This window comes from Passer montanus, unplaced genomic scaffold, assembly GCF_014805655.1.
Source record: "Passer montanus isolate IOZ18808 unplaced genomic scaffold, ASM1480565v1 scaffold10, whole genome shotgun sequence".
In the NCBI taxonomy this organism is placed as follows: Eukaryota; Metazoa; Chordata; class Aves; order Passeriformes; family Passeridae; genus Passer; species Passer montanus.
Window position 1 is genome coordinate 17,094,486 of NW_024356505.1, and position 23,061 is coordinate 17,117,546.

At 39.4% G+C, this 23,061-nt stretch overlaps 2 protein-coding genes across 3 annotated transcripts in view; one reads left to right on the forward strand and one right to left on the reverse strand.

The window, feature by feature from the left end:
- The window catches only part of VWDE (von Willebrand factor D and EGF domains), a 33,162-nt gene extending 23,431 nt beyond the window's left edge, over positions 1–9,731 (forward strand). The window contains exons 20-30 of one of the 2 annotated variants that reach the window (XM_039713415.1): positions 87–767; positions 1,247–1,342; positions 1,442–1,537; positions 2,061–2,156; positions 3,397–3,492; positions 3,832–3,927; positions 4,419–4,514; positions 4,614–4,709; positions 5,981–6,076; positions 6,666–6,769; positions 7,878–9,731. In XM_039713415.1, the coding sequence (XP_039569349.1) occupies positions 87–767; positions 1,247–1,342; positions 1,442–1,537; positions 2,061–2,156; positions 3,397–3,492; positions 3,832–3,927; positions 4,419–4,514; positions 4,614–4,709; positions 5,981–6,076; positions 6,666–6,769; positions 7,878–7,898 (1,574 nt within the window). In that variant the 3' untranslated portion in view covers positions 7,899–9,731. Of the gene's footprint in view, positions 1–86; positions 768–1,246; positions 1,343–1,441; positions 1,538–2,060; positions 2,157–3,396; positions 3,493–3,781; positions 3,928–4,418; positions 4,515–4,613; positions 4,710–5,980; positions 6,077–6,665; positions 6,770–7,877 lie in introns of those variants that run through there. The other variant, XR_005627969.1, reaches the window with a different exon arrangement.
- A 3,978-nt stretch (positions 9,732–13,709) lies between these two features.
- LOC120502298 (von Willebrand factor D and EGF domain-containing protein-like) lies at positions 13,710–21,121 on the reverse strand. The gene is made up of 5 exons (XM_039709578.1): positions 20,872–21,121; positions 18,077–18,172; positions 16,152–16,256; positions 15,660–15,755; positions 13,710–14,095 (listed from the first exon to the last, which is right to left on the reverse strand). The coding sequence occupies exons 1-5, from the start codon at positions 21,047–21,049 to the stop codon at positions 13,986–13,988; spliced, it is 585 nt and encodes a 194-aa protein (XP_039565512.1). The 5' UTR covers positions 21,050–21,121; the 3' UTR covers positions 13,710–13,985.
- Between the last annotated feature and the right edge of the window lie 1,940 nt (positions 21,122–23,061).

Consider the following 23,061-nt stretch of genomic DNA (forward strand, 5'->3'; position numbering starts at 1 on the left):
ACATTCCCCACCCTCAAAGAGAGAAAAAGTCTGATGGTATTCACGTACTTCTCCCCTTTTCCCCCCTTCTTTCTAACATACTGTAGGTTTTCAACCATCATCCTTTGAGAAGGTTTTAAGCATGTCAGGTTATATTCCCAGTTCTACAGATGTCCCAGAGAGATTTATTTCTACAGAAATGGTCAGTAGCAGCACACTACCAGCCTCCACAGTAAAAACAATCACTGCCTGGAAGACACCTGATTCACAGGCAAGTGCTTCTATACAACCAGTGGTCACTGGAAACATTGCTCATGCTCTAGGCACCATCAGTGGTCACCTTGCTGGCATGGAAAACAGTTCTTCGGTACATGCTGTAAAGGATGCATCTTCAAGGAGCCATGCTGTATCACCTGAGAAGAAAACAAGGGCACAAGTTGAGGCCTTCAGCTATTTTGAGAGCAGCAGGAAGACTTTCCCTAGCAGCAGAGCAAGTATAAGCAAAGGACATTCTTTGCCAAACAAAGCATTCAGAAGTGGAAATGCTCAAAGAGTTCTGCACCTATTAGCTAAGCATCAAGCAAGTAATTTACCTTTTACCCTTGTGGAAGCCACTGTCCCACCAAAAAAGTTTCCTGAAGAATTGAGTGAAACAGTGATTCCGAAAGCAGTGACCTGTTCTGATTTACCCTGTTTTCCTGGCGTACCCTGTGAGCCAAGGCAGGATGGAAGTGTCAAGTGTGGTCGTTGTCCTTATGGTTATTATGGAGATGGCTTCACTTGCAGAGGTATTACAAATTATTGCACTTAAATGCTTTGAAGAAAAGAATCTTGATATGTCTTTATAATTTGCAAGTATATTGTTACTGTATTACAGAGGTATTGTAATATCTCTGTAATAGCTATTACCTCTGTAATGTACAGAGGTATTGTTACCTTGCAGAGGTATTACAAATTATTGCATTTAAATGCTTTGAAGAATCTTGGGATGCCTTTATGACTTGCAACTATATTGTTACTGTATTATCAGTGGAAAGTGTGGTGTATTGAATTTCCTCATTTTCATTATTAATATTGTCATAGCCTACAGGCTTTTAGTTCTGTGGGTGCACTTAAAGATACCTGATGTGTCTTAGACTCTGCATTTATGGGCAGTGACATCACAGATTCTCTGTGATCGGTTCACTACATTAGGCAAGACACAATGTGCTGAAATGCCACTTCCATTTTTCTTATTCCTTTCTTTGTTTTCTTCTTTGCCTTTCAGCAAGATGTAGACAACCCTGTGGCAAAAATATGGAGTGTGTGGCACCCAATATTTGTAAATGCAAGCCTGGTTATGCTGGTCATAACTGTCAGGCTGGTGAGTATGGCATGTTAATTTTGCCTGTGGTAACTCATATGCACAAATTAATGATTTGCAGAGTGCTGTTGTTTTATTTATTTTTTTTTTTTTTTACAGCTCTATGCAGACCTGATTGCAAAAACCATGGGAAGTGCATTAAGCCCAACATCTGTGAGTGTTTACCTGGATACAGTGGCTCCACATGTGAGGAAGGTAAATGTAGCAGTCTTTGCTTTTAAATCCATAACTACCCAAAGGATGCTGTGAACAACTCCCATGACTGTTCGTTCTGACAGCATGAAGGTGTGTTCATTTTACTGTCACTTTAACAGAGCTCTTGAGTTACATTTTGGTGTATGTCCTGATTTTCTTGATGCACACTGTAAATGTTGCTTATGATTGGATATTCCTAAATTTAGCTTTCACATTAAGTAGAGCAGTTCAGCAGTGAATGCAGTTGCCTCTAAGCTAAACACTCCTAAAGAGTGGGAAGCACAGTCTGGAAATTGTGTCAGCTTTCTTTTATTCAGGGTGTCCACCACTGTTTGGACTGTGCACTATTGAAGTGACGTTGTTCTTATTACTTACTCTTGTCAAAAGGCATTGCATATATCTCCTTATTTTATTTTTAGTTTTTTGCTCACTGACAGTTATTAACATTTCATTTTTTATAAAGTATAACCAGTCCATGCATCTTTCTAGAGGAAATTTCTTGAATATGATTCTGTATCTACAGCACATTGTAAACCACCGTGTCAAAATGGAGGCACCTGCTTGGCCAGAAATCTCTGCACCTGCCCATATGGTTTTGTGGGGCCAAGATGTGATACAAGTAAGCAAAAGAGAATAAGAGAAAAATACATGGTATTTTTCCTGTTCCTCAGGAGCAAGAAAGCAAATTATGGTTTAAATTTTTTATGCCTTCTGTCTAATGCTGGCAAATGACATAATACCTGTGCCTCTTTGAATGTTCCTATACCTGGGCTTTTTAAACATCAGGTAATATTTGCACATAACTGTGAAAACATAATGCACTATAAAACCTGCAAGTAGTTTATATTTTGTTATTCACAAATATGGAAAAAATGAGTACATTTTGTATGTGATATTACCTGTAGAAAAACACACAGATGTTTCTTGTGTCCTGACAGCTTTTTAATTTCTGTTAGCTCAGATTGATTAGATACTGAGGAACATTCAGAGGCTAGTTTGTCAGAAGGACTGGGATACAGGAAAACTGAATTCAGAACCACATTATGGTGTCTTTTTTCCTTTTACCTGGAGTGAAAATTGAAAAATTTGCTGTGATCATAGCTGAAAGATTGGAATTACTTTGTCTCACATAAATTGTCTTTTACATATCAAATCATGCATGCTGCAATTTGGCAACTCCAAATTTTGGATACATTTTATATGGGTAATTTGTATTCCTTCAGAGAATCCAAATTTAGACATGCCGTTTATATACTGTTCACCTGAATGTACCATTGCATTATCGATCCTGAATTCAGAAAACCCTTTGTCTCCTCCTCAAATCCCAGGTTTTGGCTTTCAGTTTTTTCTGTTCTAATTTCAATTCTGACAAAAAAATGCTGCTCTTTGTGAAGGAGTACTAAAGAGTATGAGCGCTTTTCCAGAAGTGATTCATGGTTTTCCCCAGATATGATATTTTAATGTCTTTGCTTGTCAATCTCATGTTCCTGTGTGCATGCAGCTGCACTTGCATCACTTAACACAGTCCATTTGTCTCAGTATTGCATTTCTTATTTGGTTTAGAATTTTTACTTAAACATCTATGTTTTTAACACTAAATATAACCAGACCATGGATATTTGCATGGAAAGACATTTTATTTACCGTTGTCATCTGTGCTTGCTATTATGGGTTTGAGACTAGATTACTCTGTTCAGCAATTCCTCTTCAGCTAGGAATTTTATGTTACTTCCAGTGTTAATTTTTGGGAAAGAACTGAAAAACAAATTGAGACTATTTTGTGATGTATCTCTTTCTTGTCCTCCCACCCCCTGTCTCCTCCCCTTCCTTATGTTTTTGCCCACCTTCTTGGATGGCAGTGGTTTGCAACAGGCACTGTGAAAATGGTGGTGAATGTCTCACTCCGGACACCTGCCAGTGTAAACCTGGCTGGTATGGACCAACCTGCAGCACAGGTACCACCCCTGCAGCTTCCTTCTTCCTGGGAGAGCGTCCATAGGACCTCCCATTGTTTGAAATTTGGAACTGCGTGGCTTGGGTGGCAGCAGTGGGCAGCTGCTCTCTGCTGCAGAGCCCCCACACTCCCCTGAGTCTCTGCAGGTTAGTTCTGCTGCCAGCAGCACCTCTGGAAAGTCTTATGCTGATCCTTTAATTTGGGGTAAAGATTTTATGGGAATGGCATTTGCCTGCAGTTGTCTTAGGTGTTTAATTCCTATTCTTGAAACAGAAACACATATTTTATAGACTTTATTTGGATGTCATGCTTCCTACTCTGCCTGACCCTGTTTCTGCAGCAATGTGTAATCCTGTGTGTCTCAATGGTGGTTCCTGTACTAAGCCAGATGTTTGCCTGTGTCCACATGGATTCTTTGGTGCCCACTGTCAGAATGGTAATATTTTCTTTATTTTTTCTCCCTACTCCTTAGTTGCCGTTTTGAGGAAATCTGTGAGCAAGCATTAAGACATAAAATTAACAATCAAGTAATGTACTTGAGAAGTAGAGTAAAACAGAGACTACATTATTTTTTAGATTTTATGGCTGATTCAACAACTGTCCAAGCAGCGTGAAGACTCAAAATTATTCTTGTATTCCACTCAACATTTAAGCAGTTTTCATCCCATTCAGTTGTATGTTATGTGTAGTCTGGTTACTTTTGTACAGATACAGTTGCCAGCCTTGACTCCTTTTTATCTGATTTTGTCTTTACTATTGATTTTTACACCAAACCACATTAATATGGTTTTTACAAGGCATGCCTGATAGTGCTAAATGTCCATACAAGCTGTCAGAATCTTAGTGTTGCACTCCTGTTTTCCAAAAGTATATCACTAAGTCAAAATGCAAACTTACAGCCTTTTTCCTCCTGTTTATACCTTTTAGCTGTCTGCAGCCCTCCTTGTAAGAACGGTGGTCATTGCATGAGAAACAATGTCTGTACTTGTCCTGATGGGTACAACGGCAGAAGATGTGAAAAAAGTAAGCCAGTGTTAAAATCTTCCTATGATCCAAAAATAGCCAATAAATTACTGTGTGATCAGTTAAATGTGTTAAACAGCAGATGGTTTTGATTTTAAGGTGTCTGTGAGCCAAGGTGTATGAATGGAGGAAGATGTGTTGGCCCAAACATTTGCTCTTGTCCTTCAGGATGGAGAGGAAAAAGATGTAACACTCGTAAGTACCTTGTACCAGGAGAATCATACCTTAAAAGTAATATGAGACTCAGGGCAACTCTGCTCATGCAAGTAATACAGTTAGTGCCAAAGAACTGAAGAATATATACACATTGAAAAAACAGTTGTCTATATCTTTGCAGCATAATTTAGAATGGAGAACTAATACCATGCAGTTCTTAGGCTAAATCATGGGCCCGAAACATCAGTGAAATACTTGTATAGCAAATATTATTTGTTTCTTTCTGGATTCTTGTCTAAATAAAAACATCTGCATTTCTGCAAGGAGATTAGTCAAAAAAGTGAAAGAAATCCAATTTGTGCTACAGGACATAAACCCAGATAGAATAGAAAAAGCAGTTCAGTGAATAATAGAAAACTGGAAACAGTTGGACGTGATGTGAATAAATGATGCAGTAAGGCACAAGCTCTTTAGGACAGGTAGAGATTGGACTGTGATGGTTACACATCTGTGGGTCACATTGAATCCTAAGAAAGATATTGATGGTGCATAAATAATTTGTGTCAGCATGGATAAAAGCACAGTCTGCATGAAAATCAGCATGAGGATGGCTAAAGTATTAGTGTTTGTCAGAGTACCCACCCGAGGCTTAAGAACTGATATGGGCAATAAGCTCTCTAGTGGCATGGAGGAAAAATAAATTTTCCTCTATTACTTTCTGTAATTATTACAAAGGGGTTGTTTTTTGAAAAAAAAAAAAAATTACCAGCATTTACAGGAGTGAGATATTCTTGGACACTCTGGAGGAGAGATTTGATTATCAAATAGTCAGGTATGAATGAATGGAAATAATGGTGGGTTAGATCATGGCTTAGTAAGCAGGGACAAATGTGCAGACAAATGGGTCACAGAAAATATCTTTGGGTCAAATATTCTTGAGTTGATTCATTGGGTGTGCAGTTGAATGACAAACAAAAGATCTCTCACCAAGGTATGTTCAAAAGGTAAATTTGGAAAAAATAAAGGTCTTTAATGGTCCTCTCCTAATTCAGTATTTCAGGCTTTTGTAGAAATCTGTGACACAGCAGAACCGCTAAATGTGGGCTTTGGCTGTAGGGCTTTTTGTTTCTAGTTGCCTCTCTTCTTTAATATCTTGTTGGCCTTAGACACATATCTGAGTGAAGATGATGTGACTCTTGTGTGTGAAAAGCACTCTGCCTCTTGTGAGAGCATCCTGAAATCTGAATAATAGCTCAATCTAATTCAAATCACTTGGAATATAACCATACCTTTTGATGATGTTTGTGCAGCAATCTGTCTTCAGGAATGTAAGAATGGTGGGGAGTGTATTGGACCGAGTACCTGTCAATGTCCTCCACAGTGGGAAGGATTTCAGTGTCAAACACGTAAGAAATTATGCAACCTGAAACCTCTTGCTTCCACATAGCTCAGAATGCTTCAGCCATGCACAGTGGCTGAATGCTTCTCTGCACAGTGCAGAGAAGTCCTCCTATACCTTGGATGTGGTTTGTCCACATCTGTGTCAAGGGCAGGATAAAGAGTAGAGATTACTCTGCCTCTTCTGAAGCCCTCCAGGATCTGATGGCACTCTGGGAGCGTGGCAGTATGTGTTGGTTTGCTCCAGTGCTGGGTGCTGCTGCACAAGCCCTGAGAGGCCATTGTGATAGCTTGAAATAGCAAGATGTGCCAAAAACCACCTTACTCATGTTCTTTGCTCAGTCTCATTCACACCTTCAGTATGTTCTCGCATTAAATCTGCATCAAAGCAAAAGGGGGATGGGATAGGCACAAGAACACTGTTGGCTCCACGTGACCTTTAAGTGTCCTTAGGCTGAGGGGTGATACCCTGTGAAAATACCTTCCAAGGTCTTGGTTCCTATAACAAACAGAATAAGTATCTAGAGATAGCATCCACTTTTCCTTCACCAAGGTATGTCCATGAATAAAGCCTCATATGTATTTCTCTTGTTTTAGCTGTGTGCAACCAGAAGTGTCTGTTTGGAGGCAAATGTGTATTGCCTAACGTGTGCTCGTGTCGTCCAGGTTATACTGGAGTCCTCTGTGGGAAGAAAATTCAGGTACATGTAGAGGCAAGACACCATCACAATACAGTAATTTGAGGGTTAATTAACTAGTGCACCATGTCCAGTGAAGCAGCATAGTATACACCAAATGCGTATTTTGTCTGATTTCTTCCTTTCACTGTGCAGCAACAGAAAATTCATGGAATTTCTAAGAGCTTTTCCACTAATTTTTAGGTTCTAATACTTACAGAATTGTTCTCAGCACCAAATGTAAACTTCCTTTGTTTCAAATTAAGCTGATTGTCTCTTGTCATGCAGCAGGAATTGATAACTATCCTCTTCACAATGACTACTATTTTCTTTTCCAGCATCTGGCTTAATTTTAGGCAAGAGTGTCCTACTGATGACTTTCTTAGCTTGCATCAAGTCAAGCTGTGATCTTCTCCCAACTAACTACACTGCCAGTCAGTCAGTTCAAGTGTTATTTGGGAATAATTTTACTTTTTTGTATCAGAGGGAATGATGACTATTTCTCTGTTTTGTCATGCAATTTTCTATTGGATTCCCTTGCTTGAGTGCTGCTGCTCACTCACTGAAGTAATTTGATTAAACATTTTGCTACAACTAACTGTTTGGTGATGTCTGAAGTAAAAGCATTCTGCTCCTCTTGCATCATCTACGGTGTTTATCTTCTTTTAATTTCAGTGTATTAGACACATTTGTGCTGCCACCAGAATGGAGAGATGGAGTAGATTTGTTTCAGAAATCAAAAAGAAATGCTTATACATATTTTTAAAGTATGCAACTACTCATCCTACATCAATGAGACTGTAATGTTTGTAATATGGATTTCCAAAATGTGACCCAAAGAGAGAAATAATTTTGATTTAAAGGTTTTCCTAAATATGTCCTGCATAGAGTTAATCTGTTTTTAGTTTAAAAAATATATGTCATTCAGTCAGACTGTGCTGTATCATAGGTTGATCAAAATAGCACATTTTCTTAATGAAACAAAAAAACTATAAGCCCAAGTTTCACTTAATGTTTTCTTTCTGCATATCAGGCAACCAAAGAGATTCACTGAAATTGTTTCATAAACATAATCATAATAATGGGTTGCCTCAGTAAAGTCTGGTTTTAATATTTGTTTTCTCTCTCCAAGGTACAAAGACATCATGGTTGAAGAAGTGTGGCAATTCAATTGCAATGCTGCATGGATGTATGAGACTTGAAAATAGCAAAAGGGTTGAAGGCAATTACAGAGTCATTTAAATGAAAGGAATATTCAGAAGCCTTATTTTAAAAGATTCATATTAATCACAAATGTTGGTGACTTCAAAACAACCAGTTTATAGTCATTAAAACATATGTATATTCCTGTAATTTTTTACTACCTCATGTACAAACCCCACAGCCTCTGACGTCTTCACTGAATTCCCAGATCAGATGACTGAGCCCAAAATTCTGCAGTTTATTCAACTGGACTATGGAATTTCTGTTGAGGGAACAAGACTGTAGCAGCTGTTGGGGGACTCTAGCAAGGAAGGCAGCACTTCTGCACTTGTGAATGGTACTCTTGTTTACAAACACTGTTTACATACATATCATTTGGCTGAGGACAGAAGAAAAAGCAGAACTGTTTTTTCTTGTTTTGCATTTACATCAGTCTTGTTGTAATGACAAGCCAGTAGCAAGGAAGGAGGGAAACCAGAACAGAGGCTGGGCTACTGACAATGAAGGCAAGGCCTCCTGTCCTGGTAACAGTCAGCCAGATGCAGAATGACTCTGATTTATCTATGACATGCCTTTGCAGCTGGAAGCCAGATCCCAACTTTTCTGTTTGGACTTAATTTCTTACAGTCACAAATTTGAAGAGCTAGCTATGAATTATTACTGTGTCTGTAAGATTTTTATGCCCCTGAGATGACAGTCAGTAATATGAGGAAACTTTTTTCCCAAGACTCTTAGAGAATTTAACAATGCTTTGAGGAATGCTGATTCTTAAAATAGGAACTAATAAGAGGAGAAATTTGTTGTACATCATGCCATCTACTCACCGTGTCAGAAAGTATTTGTGAAGACTTCACAGAGTATTTTTTTCCATTGCCAATTGCTCCAATGAAATGTTGGCACCTACCAGCTGCCAGATAGTTTTGGGAAAAAAAAATTCCTACAGAGGACTGTAACTTTCTCCTAGAGCTGTGAAAGACATTTCAGTTCCTGCTATAACAATGTAATAGGCACAAACATCCCTTTGGCTAAGCCATTGAAGTTTATTGCTTTGGTTTTTTAAGCCAAAAATAAACATCATGAGTTCCGGTTCTCCTGAGCAATATTCACTTTATATGCACTAATTTTGAACAGGAAGAAAATAGAGGTAATTTTGCCATTTACTGCCATTCTGGGATGCTGATTACCAAATCATAGCTGTTAGCATTCTGTGCCTAGATTTCTCCTCACCTTTTGTTATTTCTTAAGTCATCTTGCAAAGCAAGCTGGCATTTTGAGAGCTTAGCATCATTCCAGAATGATACCTCATGGATTTCCAATTGCCTGACTGGTGTATTTAAAAAATGTCCAATTTCCCACTTGCATTTTAAATTTCAGTGTTTCCATAGTTTCTTTCAATCAAGAATCCATGTGGCTGATAGCCTGATGATCTGGGAACTATTGTGTTACTTAAAACCTACTCCTCTTGAACATTTCCTTTCTCACATCTCACAAAGATGCTGATGAACAAAATCTGACTAGCTCTTGGAACTGTTTTGGATACACAAGGTACTGAAAAAGTTTTTAGAGTACAAACACACCAATATAACATAATCTCTTATTGTAATCACTGCTGTTCCATGTGCCAGTTACAGAGGTACTGTGCAAAAAAGAAAGATAACATCTGTCTGGAGCACTGCTAATAGTACTTTGCTTAATGAGTTTGTGCAATCCTTCACTCACAAAACTTAATACATATATGTGCATTTCTAGGATTTCAGGCTCAATAAAGGGTTTTTTATTATAATTGTTAGTGTTTGCTGTTTATTTTCAATGGTTTTAAAGGCAGAAATTATTTCTTTCACATTTTCCAAATGCAAGCTGTGCGAACAAAAGTGCATTGAGAGTTTTGCTACAGTAGCTAAAAATGCTCAGTGCTAGGCTGTGCTATTTTTGCTATTTTCCAGCAAGCACATGATGCAGAAAAATTATTAGTACATGCAAAATGCCAGATAGTACTTCAAAACTGCCCAGTAATTATGTGATTAGTTGAATCTGTTTTGTTACTACATTGTCCATCATACACATGAAACAGAATTCACTGTAATTAGAAAGCACATGGCAACAATACAGTAAAATTACTCAGTGTAACAAGATGTGGATTTTTATAGAGGGCTTGTGTACAGAGGTTAACAGAACTGCTGAAATTGTAACCTGCAATTAGGCCCAAAAGAGTTAGGGGATGTGGGAGTGGGGAGAAGGATTGGAGTTGACACAGTTTTACTCTGGAGGAATGAAGGGCAACTTGCACCAAACTGAAGATTTTGCAGTGATTCTTACCACATTATGCACAACACCAGTATCTTAGTTGAATTTTCTTGCATGATTTCTTTAGATATTAAAGATTGCTGGAAGGTACCTATGTACAGCATCCATTTATTACCTGGTTGTACTACAGCTGCTCTGCAGGCCAGCAGAAATTCTCCCAAGTGCACATTGATTTTTGCCCCCGATCTTGAAAAGATCTTTTAAAATGCAGTACGGTGAATGTTCTCTGAAGGAAGGGCTTGTATGACAGAAGATAACACAGATAGTCATGTTGGCTATTTATTTTAAAAATAAAACCACAAGTGGGGCCTATGGGAAAGGCTCTTTCTTTTTACAAAAGTTAATTATACATTTTCATAGCTGACAAGAAAAAGCAAGTTAATATTTCTATTTACCAAAAGCAAACTCATGAAGAAGCATCAGCACAAGCCCTAAAGTAAATAGGTATAAAAACTGAAGCTACATCACAAATTGGCTACACCCACTCCATTATTTGTCCAAATAGGAAAACCCAAAGTTTAAATTCTCAAAATATAACACTGGGGTACATATACAAACCCAAACGCAGAGGTTAGAAAGCTTTGCTAATAACTAAAGTTGTTTATGCAATTTCTGTCATTTAAAGGTGTCACATGCTGGTATCGGGTCATTTTACCCAACTTCTGCCCACATCTCAGTTTAGGTAGCAGTTTACAGCTAAACCAAGTAAATCCATTCTTGCCAGAAGCACTTAGAGCAGAAGAGAAAACATTAATAAAAATGTGCATGTAAGTAAACTAAAAAGCAACACCTCACCTTTCCATCCACACTCTAGAAAGAGTATCAAAAATGCAACCACTACAATACCTCTGAGATTTTTAGTTGTTTTAGTGAAATGCATAAGGTGTAACAGTTAGCTCTAATGAATAAGGGAGCCAGCATGTTCTGTGTTGCTTTTCTTGACCTTTGAGCTGCATGCATGACATCTCCCCACAGGAAGACATAGCTATCTCCAAAAAGTATGTGCTCTAACTAGTATGTTCAATCCTCCAGTGAGCAGAAAACAAACAGAAGACAAGAATTACTGACAGTTCTTTTAGTCTTTTTAGTATGTTTAACTGTGGAAATAATAATCTGGGGACACAGACTGTCATTAATAATACATTCTAAGACTGTTTGACTCTAACTAACTAGAAAAATCACTTTTAAATTCACTTGAATGACAAGAATAAATATTTCTTAAAACAACAAAAAATAACCCCACAAAGAACACTGTAGCCAGTAGATGGTGCTATGTTCAAGTAGTATTTCTGAAATATGCCATGGCATTCTGTGTGGCATCAAATTACTGCTTACTTCAATCATCTCTAAACAGGAAACTAAATTAGCATTTGTTTTGGCCTGTTCAGAAACACCAATTACAGATCTTTCAATGACTTCTTCTAGTCTTTTGCTCCTGACAATGCCAATATCTCTTCCAGCTTCTAGTCACTATTACTGTCACTTTTGTCTTTATTAGTAGAAGCCAGTCTTTTTTGGGAATAATACTGAGATATTATGTCTCTTTGTATTTACATAGTACTGATTATTTATTCTAAATTTTGGGTCTGGCGCAAGTAATTTTTTTCCCATTCATTCCTGGCAAACAGTGTGTCACCTAAGGTATAATATATATATATATATATATATGCAAGTAATTTTTTTCCCATTCATTCCCTGGCAAACAGTGTGTCACCTAAGGTATTTTTTATATATATATAATTTATTATATCTATTGTGTTTATATAATATTATACCTATTATATATACTATATTATATATATTATAATATGTATAATAATAATAATAATATATAATATATATCAGCCTAACTTCTGTATTTCTAAATTATGGCATGATGTAGAAAATTTATTATATATATTGTGTTTATATAATATTATACATATTATATATACTATATTATATATATATTATAATATGTATTATAATAATAATAATATATAATATATATCAGCCTAACTTCTGTATTTCTAAATTATGGCATGATGTAGTGGATTGTGACACAGAATTATATCATCATCATCATTATAAAACTTCAGAACAGTTGATGGAATTATTTTGTTCCACACTTGAGAATCACATTTTCACCAGCAGGTGTGAAATAGCCAGTGTATCCCAGCAAAAGCAGCACAAAAAATGTGCATTCCTCTTATGTTGTGCCCTGTCCCTGCACAAAATCCTTCACAACATCTCTGCAGCAGGTTTCCTCTAAACCTCCAAAGCAAGTGCAGGAGAAAGCTCAACTATGCAATTTCTCAGAACAGAAAACAGGAGTCTCAGGAACCAAACCACTGCCTTTCAATTGCCCTCTGCACACCTGAGCACCCTCTTGTAGAGAAGACTGGAAACCAAGAAGACCCCGTTACCTTTGCCTCTTTGCTCAGTGGCTTGTAATCCCAGGAGAAACAGGTCACTGAGTCACTGCCCATGAGAGCTACACGTTCTGGTAGTTAAACACACTTAAAATGTTGTTCCAATAAAAAGTAATGCATAGCTAAAATTCTCACACACACAAAAAAAAAATCTAGTTTTATCTAGAAGACAATGAAAAGCAACCTCTCAAAAAAATAAAAACTGATCTGAGCATCATTTGAAAAGTTCACTGATTCAGTTTGCATGTTTTGGCAAAACCCTCCTCAACAGTACCATACAATAACCAGCACAAATGAGACACGGAACAATGAACATAGGAGACTCAGTCCATTCTGCAGCCCATTCAAAAGGCTGCAAAATCTAAATGAAGCCAAACAGAAACATCTCCAGAAGTCAATATCAACATCCCCCACACATGTGATTTGTGACAGGCACGGCTTTTCCTCACTGCTAGTCTTCAGCCTCCCATTATACTGCTCCCAGAACAACACAGTCCTGAATTATTATTAGCACAGAATTATCAATGTCTCCAGAAGAAAAATTCATTTCCCTGTCTCACAGGGGCAAAGGACAAGAAATAATTGGATGTTGAGAGATATCAGATGATATGACCTTAGAAGTAGTCAAGATAAGGACTCTTTAGAGTATCAGCATGGATTAAGCTTTTAGAAAGTAACAGCAGAATGACTGAACAAGTATTGGTAGGGGAGTGCTAGTTGTTGGGTTTTTTTTTTAAATACTGTTTAGCTGATTGGGATCCAGATCAGATTGGAGGGGGAGGATCAGGAAGCAGACAAAGTGATAACCATGATTTAAATAAGATGCCTTGCAGTTTGGTAAAGTTCCAGAAAGATGCAAACTTGGCAAGTTTCCTCTTGCAACTGTTTAATCTCAAGGCAAATTATATTTGAACTAACATTCACTTCTGATGTTGTGAATTAAGGGCTTTTTGTTTCATGTGATTTAAAAAAATGTAATTATATAGCACAGTAAGTCTAGTGAAAGGGGAGAAAAATCGAAAAGAAGAGCATAGATCTATTCTGACTTGATTTGAGGACAATTTTATTTCAAGGTCAGCTGTATCAACCAAGCATAATACTTTTGTTTATGAAGAAAAAATGAGAAGAGGAGAAAGGAGAAACAACTTTCTTACAATCAGCAATACCTTCCTTTCATATAAAAAAGCATGTACTTAATATACAGAGGACAAAAAGCTGTCTAAAATCAAATTACCATGTTTATTTTAAGGTCCCCCACTGCTGCAGACTTCCTCACTGTATAGTCACATTAAAAAATGCAGCTTATCTTGGCTGAAGTTGCTTCATTCCTTCCTTTTCTTGGTACACTGTGGCCCAGAGTATGGCAGTCGACATCTACACACATTTGGAGCGATGCATTTCCCTCCGTGCTGGCAGGGCAGCTTACACACAGCTGAAATGAGACACCAGATACACAGCATATCTTCAGCACAACACAGCATCATTTTTCTTTTTGTCTCACTGCAGTAGCAGAATTGTTCCCTGGTGACTGCACTGGGGCAGTATAAATAAAAGCATAATGGAAGAACTGAAAAGCAATGTCTCTCAATTTATGGCATTGTGGCCTTCGCTGGAATACAGGCACAGTACGTCTAGTCTTATTCATGCTCCATTTCCCTTTTAAAATACTATAATTTCTGTTCTCTAAGGCACAGGCTTTTTTTGAGATGGATGCCCCCATAAAAGTGAGAGAACAATAAAATTTCCACCTGAAACTTATTCAAGCCAGTACTTGGATCCACACCCATGGGGAAACAGTCACCTAGCAGAATCTCACATATTGCCCTCCTCATCCCCCACAAGAGCAGAGGAGGGCTGAGTGGGCACAGCTTCAGCTGTCCCCTGATACACACCAGTCCAGCTGACACGCCAGGGGCTGCAATTTATGTATGAGCATGTACACCAAAAGAAGTCAAACTTGATGCACATCTGGTTAGTTTGGGAACTGATTCTTTTGACATTAAGAACCTGAACACTTCTGCCATTACTGCAGCTGCAGGGAGCTAAGCATTCTATAAGTTTTCTGCAACTCCCACACTCGGCTTTTAATATAACCCTCTATCTCAATACACTGATAAATATAAACCCATTTTGATGGTAAATGGTAATATAAAAATATTACTTGTTAATGTTTGCTGGACCATCTATACTGCAGAAGAACTAACACTAGCTGATGTAGTGCCACAGCCATGCCCACAGACATGACAAAGTATCAGATGCAGAGGACTTAATCTGGAGATTCTGCACCCACAATATCCAGTTCAAAACCAATGGTTGCACGGGGGTGTTTTCAGACTCACAGAGAGCAAAAAAGAAGCCCTTGCCTTTTGTAGTCTCAGGATTATTGCCTTTAGCATCAGGGCAGTGCTGTTACAAGCATACAAGGCCCAAGAAGCAAAGATTAAAGACTTTATAATTACCTGTTTTTGTGAATCAAAGTTTGTGAAAATGGAAGTGGTTGTTCAGCAAGAGTGTCAGTACTAAAGCTGATAACAGGCAGCTTTCAGAGTTCTAAGAACACATGGAGTTGATTCTATCAACTTATCTTCAAAGTGAGAAGCAAGTTTAAATTTTACATGTGTATAAAATTTAATGAAGCTTCTAACCACCACCAGTAGCAATAGTACTTCTATAATTTTCAGTTCTTTATACTGGGGTCTCATTTTACAGACAATATTTCAGAAATACCAAAGAAACATACCAAGTAATTAATTTGGTGACAACCAAAATCTGAATCTCTTTCAAAGTGAAAAAGTTATGTGTTTCTGACCAAACTGAACAGCCATCTACTCCCTGTACATACTTGTAAGAGCCCCAGTATGTGGAACCAGCTCTCAGTTACTATTCTAAGATACCTTCCCTGGAAGCTTTGTTAGGTGCTGAAGATCTGAACACTTTGATTGGTAAATCAAACAAGCAAAGGAAAGGATAAATGAAAAATGCCAGAAGTCATTTACCTAAGTGACATGCTCTACCGACCCATCCAGCTGGACAGCTACAAATCCCAGGAGCCACACAAGCTCCATTATTCCGACAACCTTGAGGACAAATTGCTACAAGAAAAAGAATGGGTAAGTCAGCAGGATTTATAAAACTGATGTAAAAAAATCCTGACAGAATGAAAGATTCAGGATGATACAAGTCAAAATGGCAAAACACATTTTCTTCTAGGCCAGATATTCAACTGGTATAACTCCAAAAGCATTTCCAGGACCATGAAAATGGAAAAAAAAAATATAGGTACTGTGTTATGAATCTTGGTTTAAATGTGAACAGTTGTACATCTTAACGCAAAATATTTTCACACTATTTTATCTGTGTAAGCATCCATAATGTAGGTCACTCATTTCCATAACAATGCAATGACATTTCCATTAATACATTTAAAATATTTTTGTTACTGCAATTTTAGAATTAATATAAATATTTGCATGAATGTAGACACGCACCTTCCTGGCATCTTGATCCTGTCCAGCCAGAAGCACAAAGGCACTTCACGACTCGATTGACAGAGACACATTCCCCACCATTCTGACAGCCTCCTTCACAGCTTACTGTGGAAGACAGCATACATTGGGCATTTCAGAAACAGCACAGGACTTTGAATAATTGTCTTTAAACAGCTTGTCTGGCATCAACTACTTGTTTTATCTCATCTGCAAACACTAAAATTTTGACTGTTCAGGGCAAGGCACTGTTCTGCTTCTCACCAGTAACACCACTGTTCATCAGCTACACCACAGGAACTAACAACATGCATATTTGTTTCAAACTTGCCAAATCACAGTTGGTGAGCCAATAACATGTGGTGAAGGATTCATGTGTTTCCTTACCTGACAGGACATGTAACAAGAGGAAGAAGAGAAGAGGATATTACTTTGAGAAATGAAATTATGACTATAGTCAAGTTAAGCAGTGCCTTCCCAAAGGCCAAATACTTGAGTCAGCCTCCTCATTTCAGAATTGTTCTACACATCAAAGCCCTGAAGGCCTCATTAATGAAGCATTATTTATGCCAGACATATGATTGGTATCAACTGTGGAGAGCACAATTGCTCTTCTGTACAATCAAATGCTTCCTTTCACAAGCATGAATGTATATTCTACACCACCTTCACTGTATTGAAGAAAAACAACTATCCTTCACTGTAAAGGTGGACAGTTTGGATGTCTGCTTGATAATTTGTAGATGAAATATCCAAATCTCTTGTTCAACCACAAATATTGAGCACAATTTCAGCTAACAGTTTCAGCTAACAGATTTTTGACACAAGTACTGAACATGCAAGGAGATGAAAGTCAAACCCAGCACAGCTGGAAAAGCTCTTCAATGTTTGCTTGCATATTACTTTGTGAGACAATGTAAGTTAATGTATTTAATACTGATTGCATTTGATCTATTACGGTGACAGAGAAAAGTGCATGAGCACTGGATGAAAGCAAATACTACTCCAGTCTTCCAGAAGGGCAAGAAGGACCCAGGAAACTACAGGCTGGTCTGCCTCACTTCAGCTCCTAGTGAAGTAATACAAGGACTGACTCTGGAAACCATTCCCAGCCACATTAAGGACAAAGAAATCATCAGCAGGTCTTCACAGAGAGGGTGACCAAATGCTGGTACAGATTGCCCTGGGAATTGTGGAGTCTCTGTCCTTGGAGATATTCAAAAGCCATGAAGACTTGGCCTTCAGCAGCAGGCTCTAGGTAGCCCTGCTTGAGCAGGGAGCTTAGAAATCTTGACCGTCCAGAGGTCCCTTCCAACCTTGCCCGTCTGTGATTTTGTGAGATTCTGTAACAGCACATTGCCCCACACCACACACAAGTTTGTACATGTACAACAGTGTTTTCTTGGATTGCCTTTTCCAATCCATCCATATATTCAATAGACTTCACAAAACCATCAAAAATGGTCTTTGCTACTCCTTATCTGTCATCTCCCATTACCTCTCAACAATACATTGCCACACATATCCTCAGTGACTGGCCCTCCATGTTACCATCTTGCAGATACTACATAAAAGTTTCAACCACTTAATGCAGAAATATGTATCTACACAAGCCATCTCAAAAAATGATTTAGAAAGAATCTGTTATAGAGATAAATGGAATATTTATGTAGCACATAAAGAGGGTATTTTCCAAGGCAAAAACCTCAGATTCTCACAACGCATTTCAGCACATGTACTCCATCCCTTCCTCCTGCAAGCATGCAGACCCTCTAGGCCATGCATGTCTTGATAGTCAGGTCAGAAATTTACAGAATTAAGGTCATTATTCCAAAGTGTGTTAGACCCAGGACTTGAGGCATCCTAAAGTAATTTAGTCTGTTTTCAAACTCCTTGTCTTTCCAAGCTACTGCCTCCTTGGGTCTTACCTTTATGACAGTATCTACCTCCATACCCAGGTGGACATCTGCATTTTCCAGGTCGGAGGCACTCTCCCCCATTTTTGCATTTTGGATAACATGTAGCTGTAAGACAGACAACAAAGAAAGGCTGGATAAATACTGGTGAATCTTACTAAAGTTGCTACTTAAATACATAAGAAATTTGCATGTTATTATATTTTCATCAGTTTGTCTTAATATTTTCTAAGATATATCTGCCATGTCATCTTACATTGTTGATGAGGTGAAATAATTTCCCTGCACGGGAAGCACTCCACCACACTAAGCTTTTAAGCACTCAAAACTAAGGAATGTTTTGGGCCTAGACAGAACAGGAAGAAGAAAGACTCCTATTAAACAGGAACACAGCTGGACTGCCAAAAAAGCTTTTGATAACTGGAGAAATAACAGAAAATAGGTGATAAGAAGAAATTATTCAATAAAAAGATGTTGCAATTTAAGAGGCATCACGTGATTCTTAAGATGAAATATCAGACTTTTTACTCTTTACTGGATTCCTATTTCATCTTCAGAAAAGCTACTTGCTCTGTGCCTTATACCTCTTCTCTAAAATATCTCCAGAAGTAAGTAATGATTTCTTTCTCCCCCACACTCTTTTTCCCCCTTTTTTTGCTTCAGCTGGCTTTTCAGAAACATTTCCAAAATGTAGAGTGTTTAGCAAGCATCCAAGATAAATGTAAGTTTTCTCATTACTAATAATCTGTTGGAAGAAAAGCATATATGATCATCACAAATCCTGCAACTTTTTCATTGCTGACGGCTTGGACAAGTTTGATAAGGTATGAAAAAAAATCTCAATTTTGCAAAGCTCTGGATAAATCCATTCAGATTGCAAATTAATTACCTATCATCTAGACTCTCTGCAAGTCATAATCGCCCCTGAATCAGCCCTGCTGTCTGAGAAAACATTTGTTTATTCACACACAGGTTTTAGAAACCCAGCTGTTTCTGGGAGTCTCATCTGAGTTCGCTGCTGGTGTGAGATGAGCTCTCTACTTTTACTGGATGGGTGAAAAGTATAAAAAAGATTAACAATGAATAACACCATCCTGATTTTGTCCTCATATGCTTATTGCACTCTCAAGAAACCCAGCTGAAGAATAGAGGACTTTTCACATTAGTACCCATAGAATGAATACGGGCAGGCAAAGAAAGGACAGAGATGTATGAAAAAAAACAGCCAGTGCTCAGCTCTCTGCAACTTTTACCAGATGCTCTCTTTTCTTTGGAAGTGCCGTGCAAGAGCTCTTGATATAAAAAAAAAAATAATTCTGTTTCTGTGTTATTTCACACAGTTTTCAGGTTTTTTTTTGACAGAACAAGGGATGAAAAGGGATGAAGCTTCATTTATCCATTTTTTTTTTCTACGTTGATGACCTTACAAGCACAGGATTCAGTGGTTTCCTTAACAATTCCAGACAGTTCACCTCTCTAGTTCAAGAACTGATCTGCCTCTCCACCAATATTTCACCTCTCCCCTAAACCCCAAAATGTCTAGGAACACACAGTTTTTGAAACAGTTCATACAGCATAGTTTTTAATCTACACTACACAGCACATTAGCTATACATCATTTGTCACCACCTGCTAGCCTCAGCCTCAAAATGAAACAACACTCCATGAACAATTACAGTGCTGAATGAAATTTTCAGCATCTCATTTCAGAGCTTAAAAAAATAAAAACAATCACATTTCAAATTAAGGACATTAAAAATTAGAAAAAATATTGTGCAATTGTATCACCTCATAGGACAACATAGCAAAGGAACTGCTGACACTGAGTGATTTTTCAGCATTTAATAGCCACAAGCTCTACAGTTAAACTTTTAAACAAGAAAACTAGAAGATTAGAAATCTAATGTGTAACATTGAACACGGTTTAAACTAAAATTCTTCTTCACGATGTTTGCTTTTGCATATTAGGTGGCATTTTCAAAAAATATTTTGTCTCTCCATGGAAACCAACAGGAACAGACTCCACCCTAACTTTACACGTCCTGCCATGGAAATGGGATGTACAAATGACTCTGTGTCAGGTAACATCCAGGAAGGAAACAACAGTACTTTTACAAGCATAGCGTATTCCAAATAAAAAGAAATCCAAAAAATAACCTACTTTCTACTCTACACTCTTTTGATGTTTTTGTTAGTGACTAGTCCTGACTAACTGCACCTGGAGATACTTGATAAATGATCTTGCAGCTTAGAACGCTGTCAAGTCTCTAAAAGCATTCAAGAACCATCTGGATGCAATCCTGTGCACTGTGCTCTAGGATGACCTTGCTTGGGCAGGGATGTTGGACCAGATGACCTTCTGGTTCCTTCCAACCTGACTGATTCTGTGATTCCTTAAGTACAGAGAAGTATTTAAGCATGCGGTTAAAGCAGTAGGAGGAATAAAACACCAAAGCCTGTCCAGCGAGTGGCCTCTTACCCAACACCCAAGTGGCAAAAAGCTCTCTCTGGACCCACGGCCAGTTCCGACAGCAGGGTCTGCTTACTAACTTACTAACGTGAGTTCTTCATGCTGGCTTTTGGCTGTGCGCCATCAGTTCGCTATCACTGCCTCACCCTACCAAAAGGTGCCTGAACTCTCTTCTTCCACCTCGCCTCCTTTAGGTGCTCCCCGGCACTTCACCACCCTCCTCTCACACCAGATCCAAACCCGATCTCCTCAGCCCTTCCCGCAGGGATTGCTCGCCGGAGGGCTGGCCCGACCGCAGCCTCTGCCCATCCCTGCCGCGCTCGGAGCGCCCCGTTACCGTGCTGGCAGCGCTCGCCCTCGTAGCCCTTGGAGCAGAGGCAGGAGCCGTCGGCGAGGCAGAGCCCGCCGTGCCGGCAGCGCGGGCTGCAGGCGGCGGCGGGGCCGGGGCCCAGCGCGCACAGCCACAGCCCCAGCAGCAGCCGCAGCCCCGGGCCGCGGCCTGCGCGCCGCGCCATGGCCCGGCAGGGCAGCGCCGCCTCGGGCAGCTCGGCCCGCTCCGCTCGCTGCCCCCTCAGCCCCGCTCCCTCACGCTCCTCTCGCTTTTACCCTCTCAGTCCGTTCCCACTCCTCCTCCTCCTCAGGGCCGGCCTCCCCCGCCCGCCGCTCCCTGCGGGGTGGGAGCCCCCCCGAGCGCCCGTGACCCCAGCGGGTCTCCGTGCTCCGGCAGGGCCGGGGCTGCCGAGAAAGGGGGCACTGGAGTGACTTTGTCACCCTCTACAGCTCCCTGAAAGGAGTTGGGAGCCTGGTGGGGGAATCGGCTTCTTCTCCCAGGCAGCCAGCGACAGGACAAGAGAACATACTCTAGAGGACTCTACTCTCTACTCCTCTACTCAGGATGAACCCCTGCACCAGGGGAGGTTTAGGTTGGACATTAGGAGGAATTTCTTCACAGAAGGGGTTTCTAGACATTGGAACAGGATGCCCATGGAGGTGGTGCAGTCATCATCCCTCATGGTGTTTAAGGAAAGACTGGATGTGGCACATAGTGACTTAGTGGTGGTTCAGTCATAGATTGGACTCAATCTTCTCAGAGGTCTTTTCCGACCTGACCGATCCTGTGATTTTATCTGCGGGTCCAGAGGCCTCTGACAGCAGAGGACCAGCCACCAGGTCACCACACGGTGTGTTGGACAAGGAGCCCACCTTAGCACCCGGCCTGCTGGCATGCCCGAAATCTGCTGGTCCTGCCACCACTTCCAGGACAGCCCTGAACTCCCGCCCTGTTTGAGACCCCACAGACTCTGATTTCCATCTTTAAAGGTGCCATACATGAGTATCATGACATGATATTCAAAGGAGGGTTTCTTAGAGAGGACTGAGGGACTGAACTCACTGCCACCTGACAGAGGAGAGGAATACGGGTCTCATACAATCATATAATGGCTTTGTTTAGAAGGGGCCTTAAAAATCATCTGGTTCCAGCACCCCTGCCGTGAACAGGCACACCTTCCACTTCAAAGCCTTATCCAGCCTGGCCTTGAACACTTCCAGGGATGTGTGACATCCACAGCTTTTCTGGGCAACATGTGTTAGTGCCTCACCACCCTCACAGTAAAGAAATTCTTCTTTTTATCTGATCTAAAATGACTCTTTTTCAGTTTGAAGACATTTGCCCATGTCCTGTCACTCCATGCCCCTGTCAAAAGTTCCTTTCTAGCTCTTCTGTGGTCCCTTTAGGTACTGGAAGGTGTTCTAAATTCTTCCCAGAACATTCTTTTTTTCAGGATGAATAGGCACAGCTCTCAGCCTGGCTTTATAGAAAAGGTACCCCAGCCCTCTGAGCATATTGACTGCTCTTCTCTGAACTTGTTCCTTGCTATGCTGTCTCTGGAAATGGCTTGATGACAGTTCTGTGACAAAATAGCAATATATTTCAATTTGATCATGAAAATATTTCTGTTGCAAAGAACACAAACATAGATAATCAGAAAGCATTTTTTCTCTCATTATTTCCAATATTTCACAAACATTTCCTATAATTTCAAAAGTTTCCCAGAGAAAACACACACTTTCAACACAAAGACTCAAAGCATTTTCAGATGAGTTGGAATGACCAGTAGTGAAAAAGAGAGATTATAAGCACCTACACAAAGTATCTACAGAAAAGTGAAATAAACCTCATGCCTTTTGAAAACCTAAGGAAAAACCAAGTCTTGTTGACTACTGTGAGAGTTGACTTTGAAATACTTTTGCAAGTGGCATAAAACAGCTTAATTTGTTATCCAGATGAAGCAGGAATATGATTTGGTAACTGTTTTCACTTTGATTGGAAATTAAAATTTGTGTGACTACCTTGTAATTGACAGAATAAAATCCAAAGGTACTTCTGTAAAACTGATTTTAATCCCTTTTCACACCTACAGAGTGTGGAACATACAGTTCATAGCAGCAGTAGAATACAAGGCAAATCTGCTGCCAATAGCATGAGGTGCTGTCTGGCTTCTTGCAAAAGTTCAGGCACATATAA

Bases quoted from the DNA above. Each gene is read 5' to 3' on its own strand.
- LOC120502298 (XM_039709578.1), bottom strand. From the start codon at position 21,049: ATGGCGCGGCGCGCAGGCCGCGGCCCGGGGCTGCGGCTGCTGCTGGGG. The intron at 16,257-18,076 runs GTAAGACCCAAG...TGTCTTCCACAG, and splicing joins AGGTAGATACTGTCATAAAG to TAAGCTGTGAAGGAGGCTGT. The intron at 15,756-16,151 runs GTGCGTGTCTAC...TTTTTCTTGTAG, and splicing joins AGGATCAAGATGCCAGGAAG to CAATTTGTCCTCAAGGTTGT.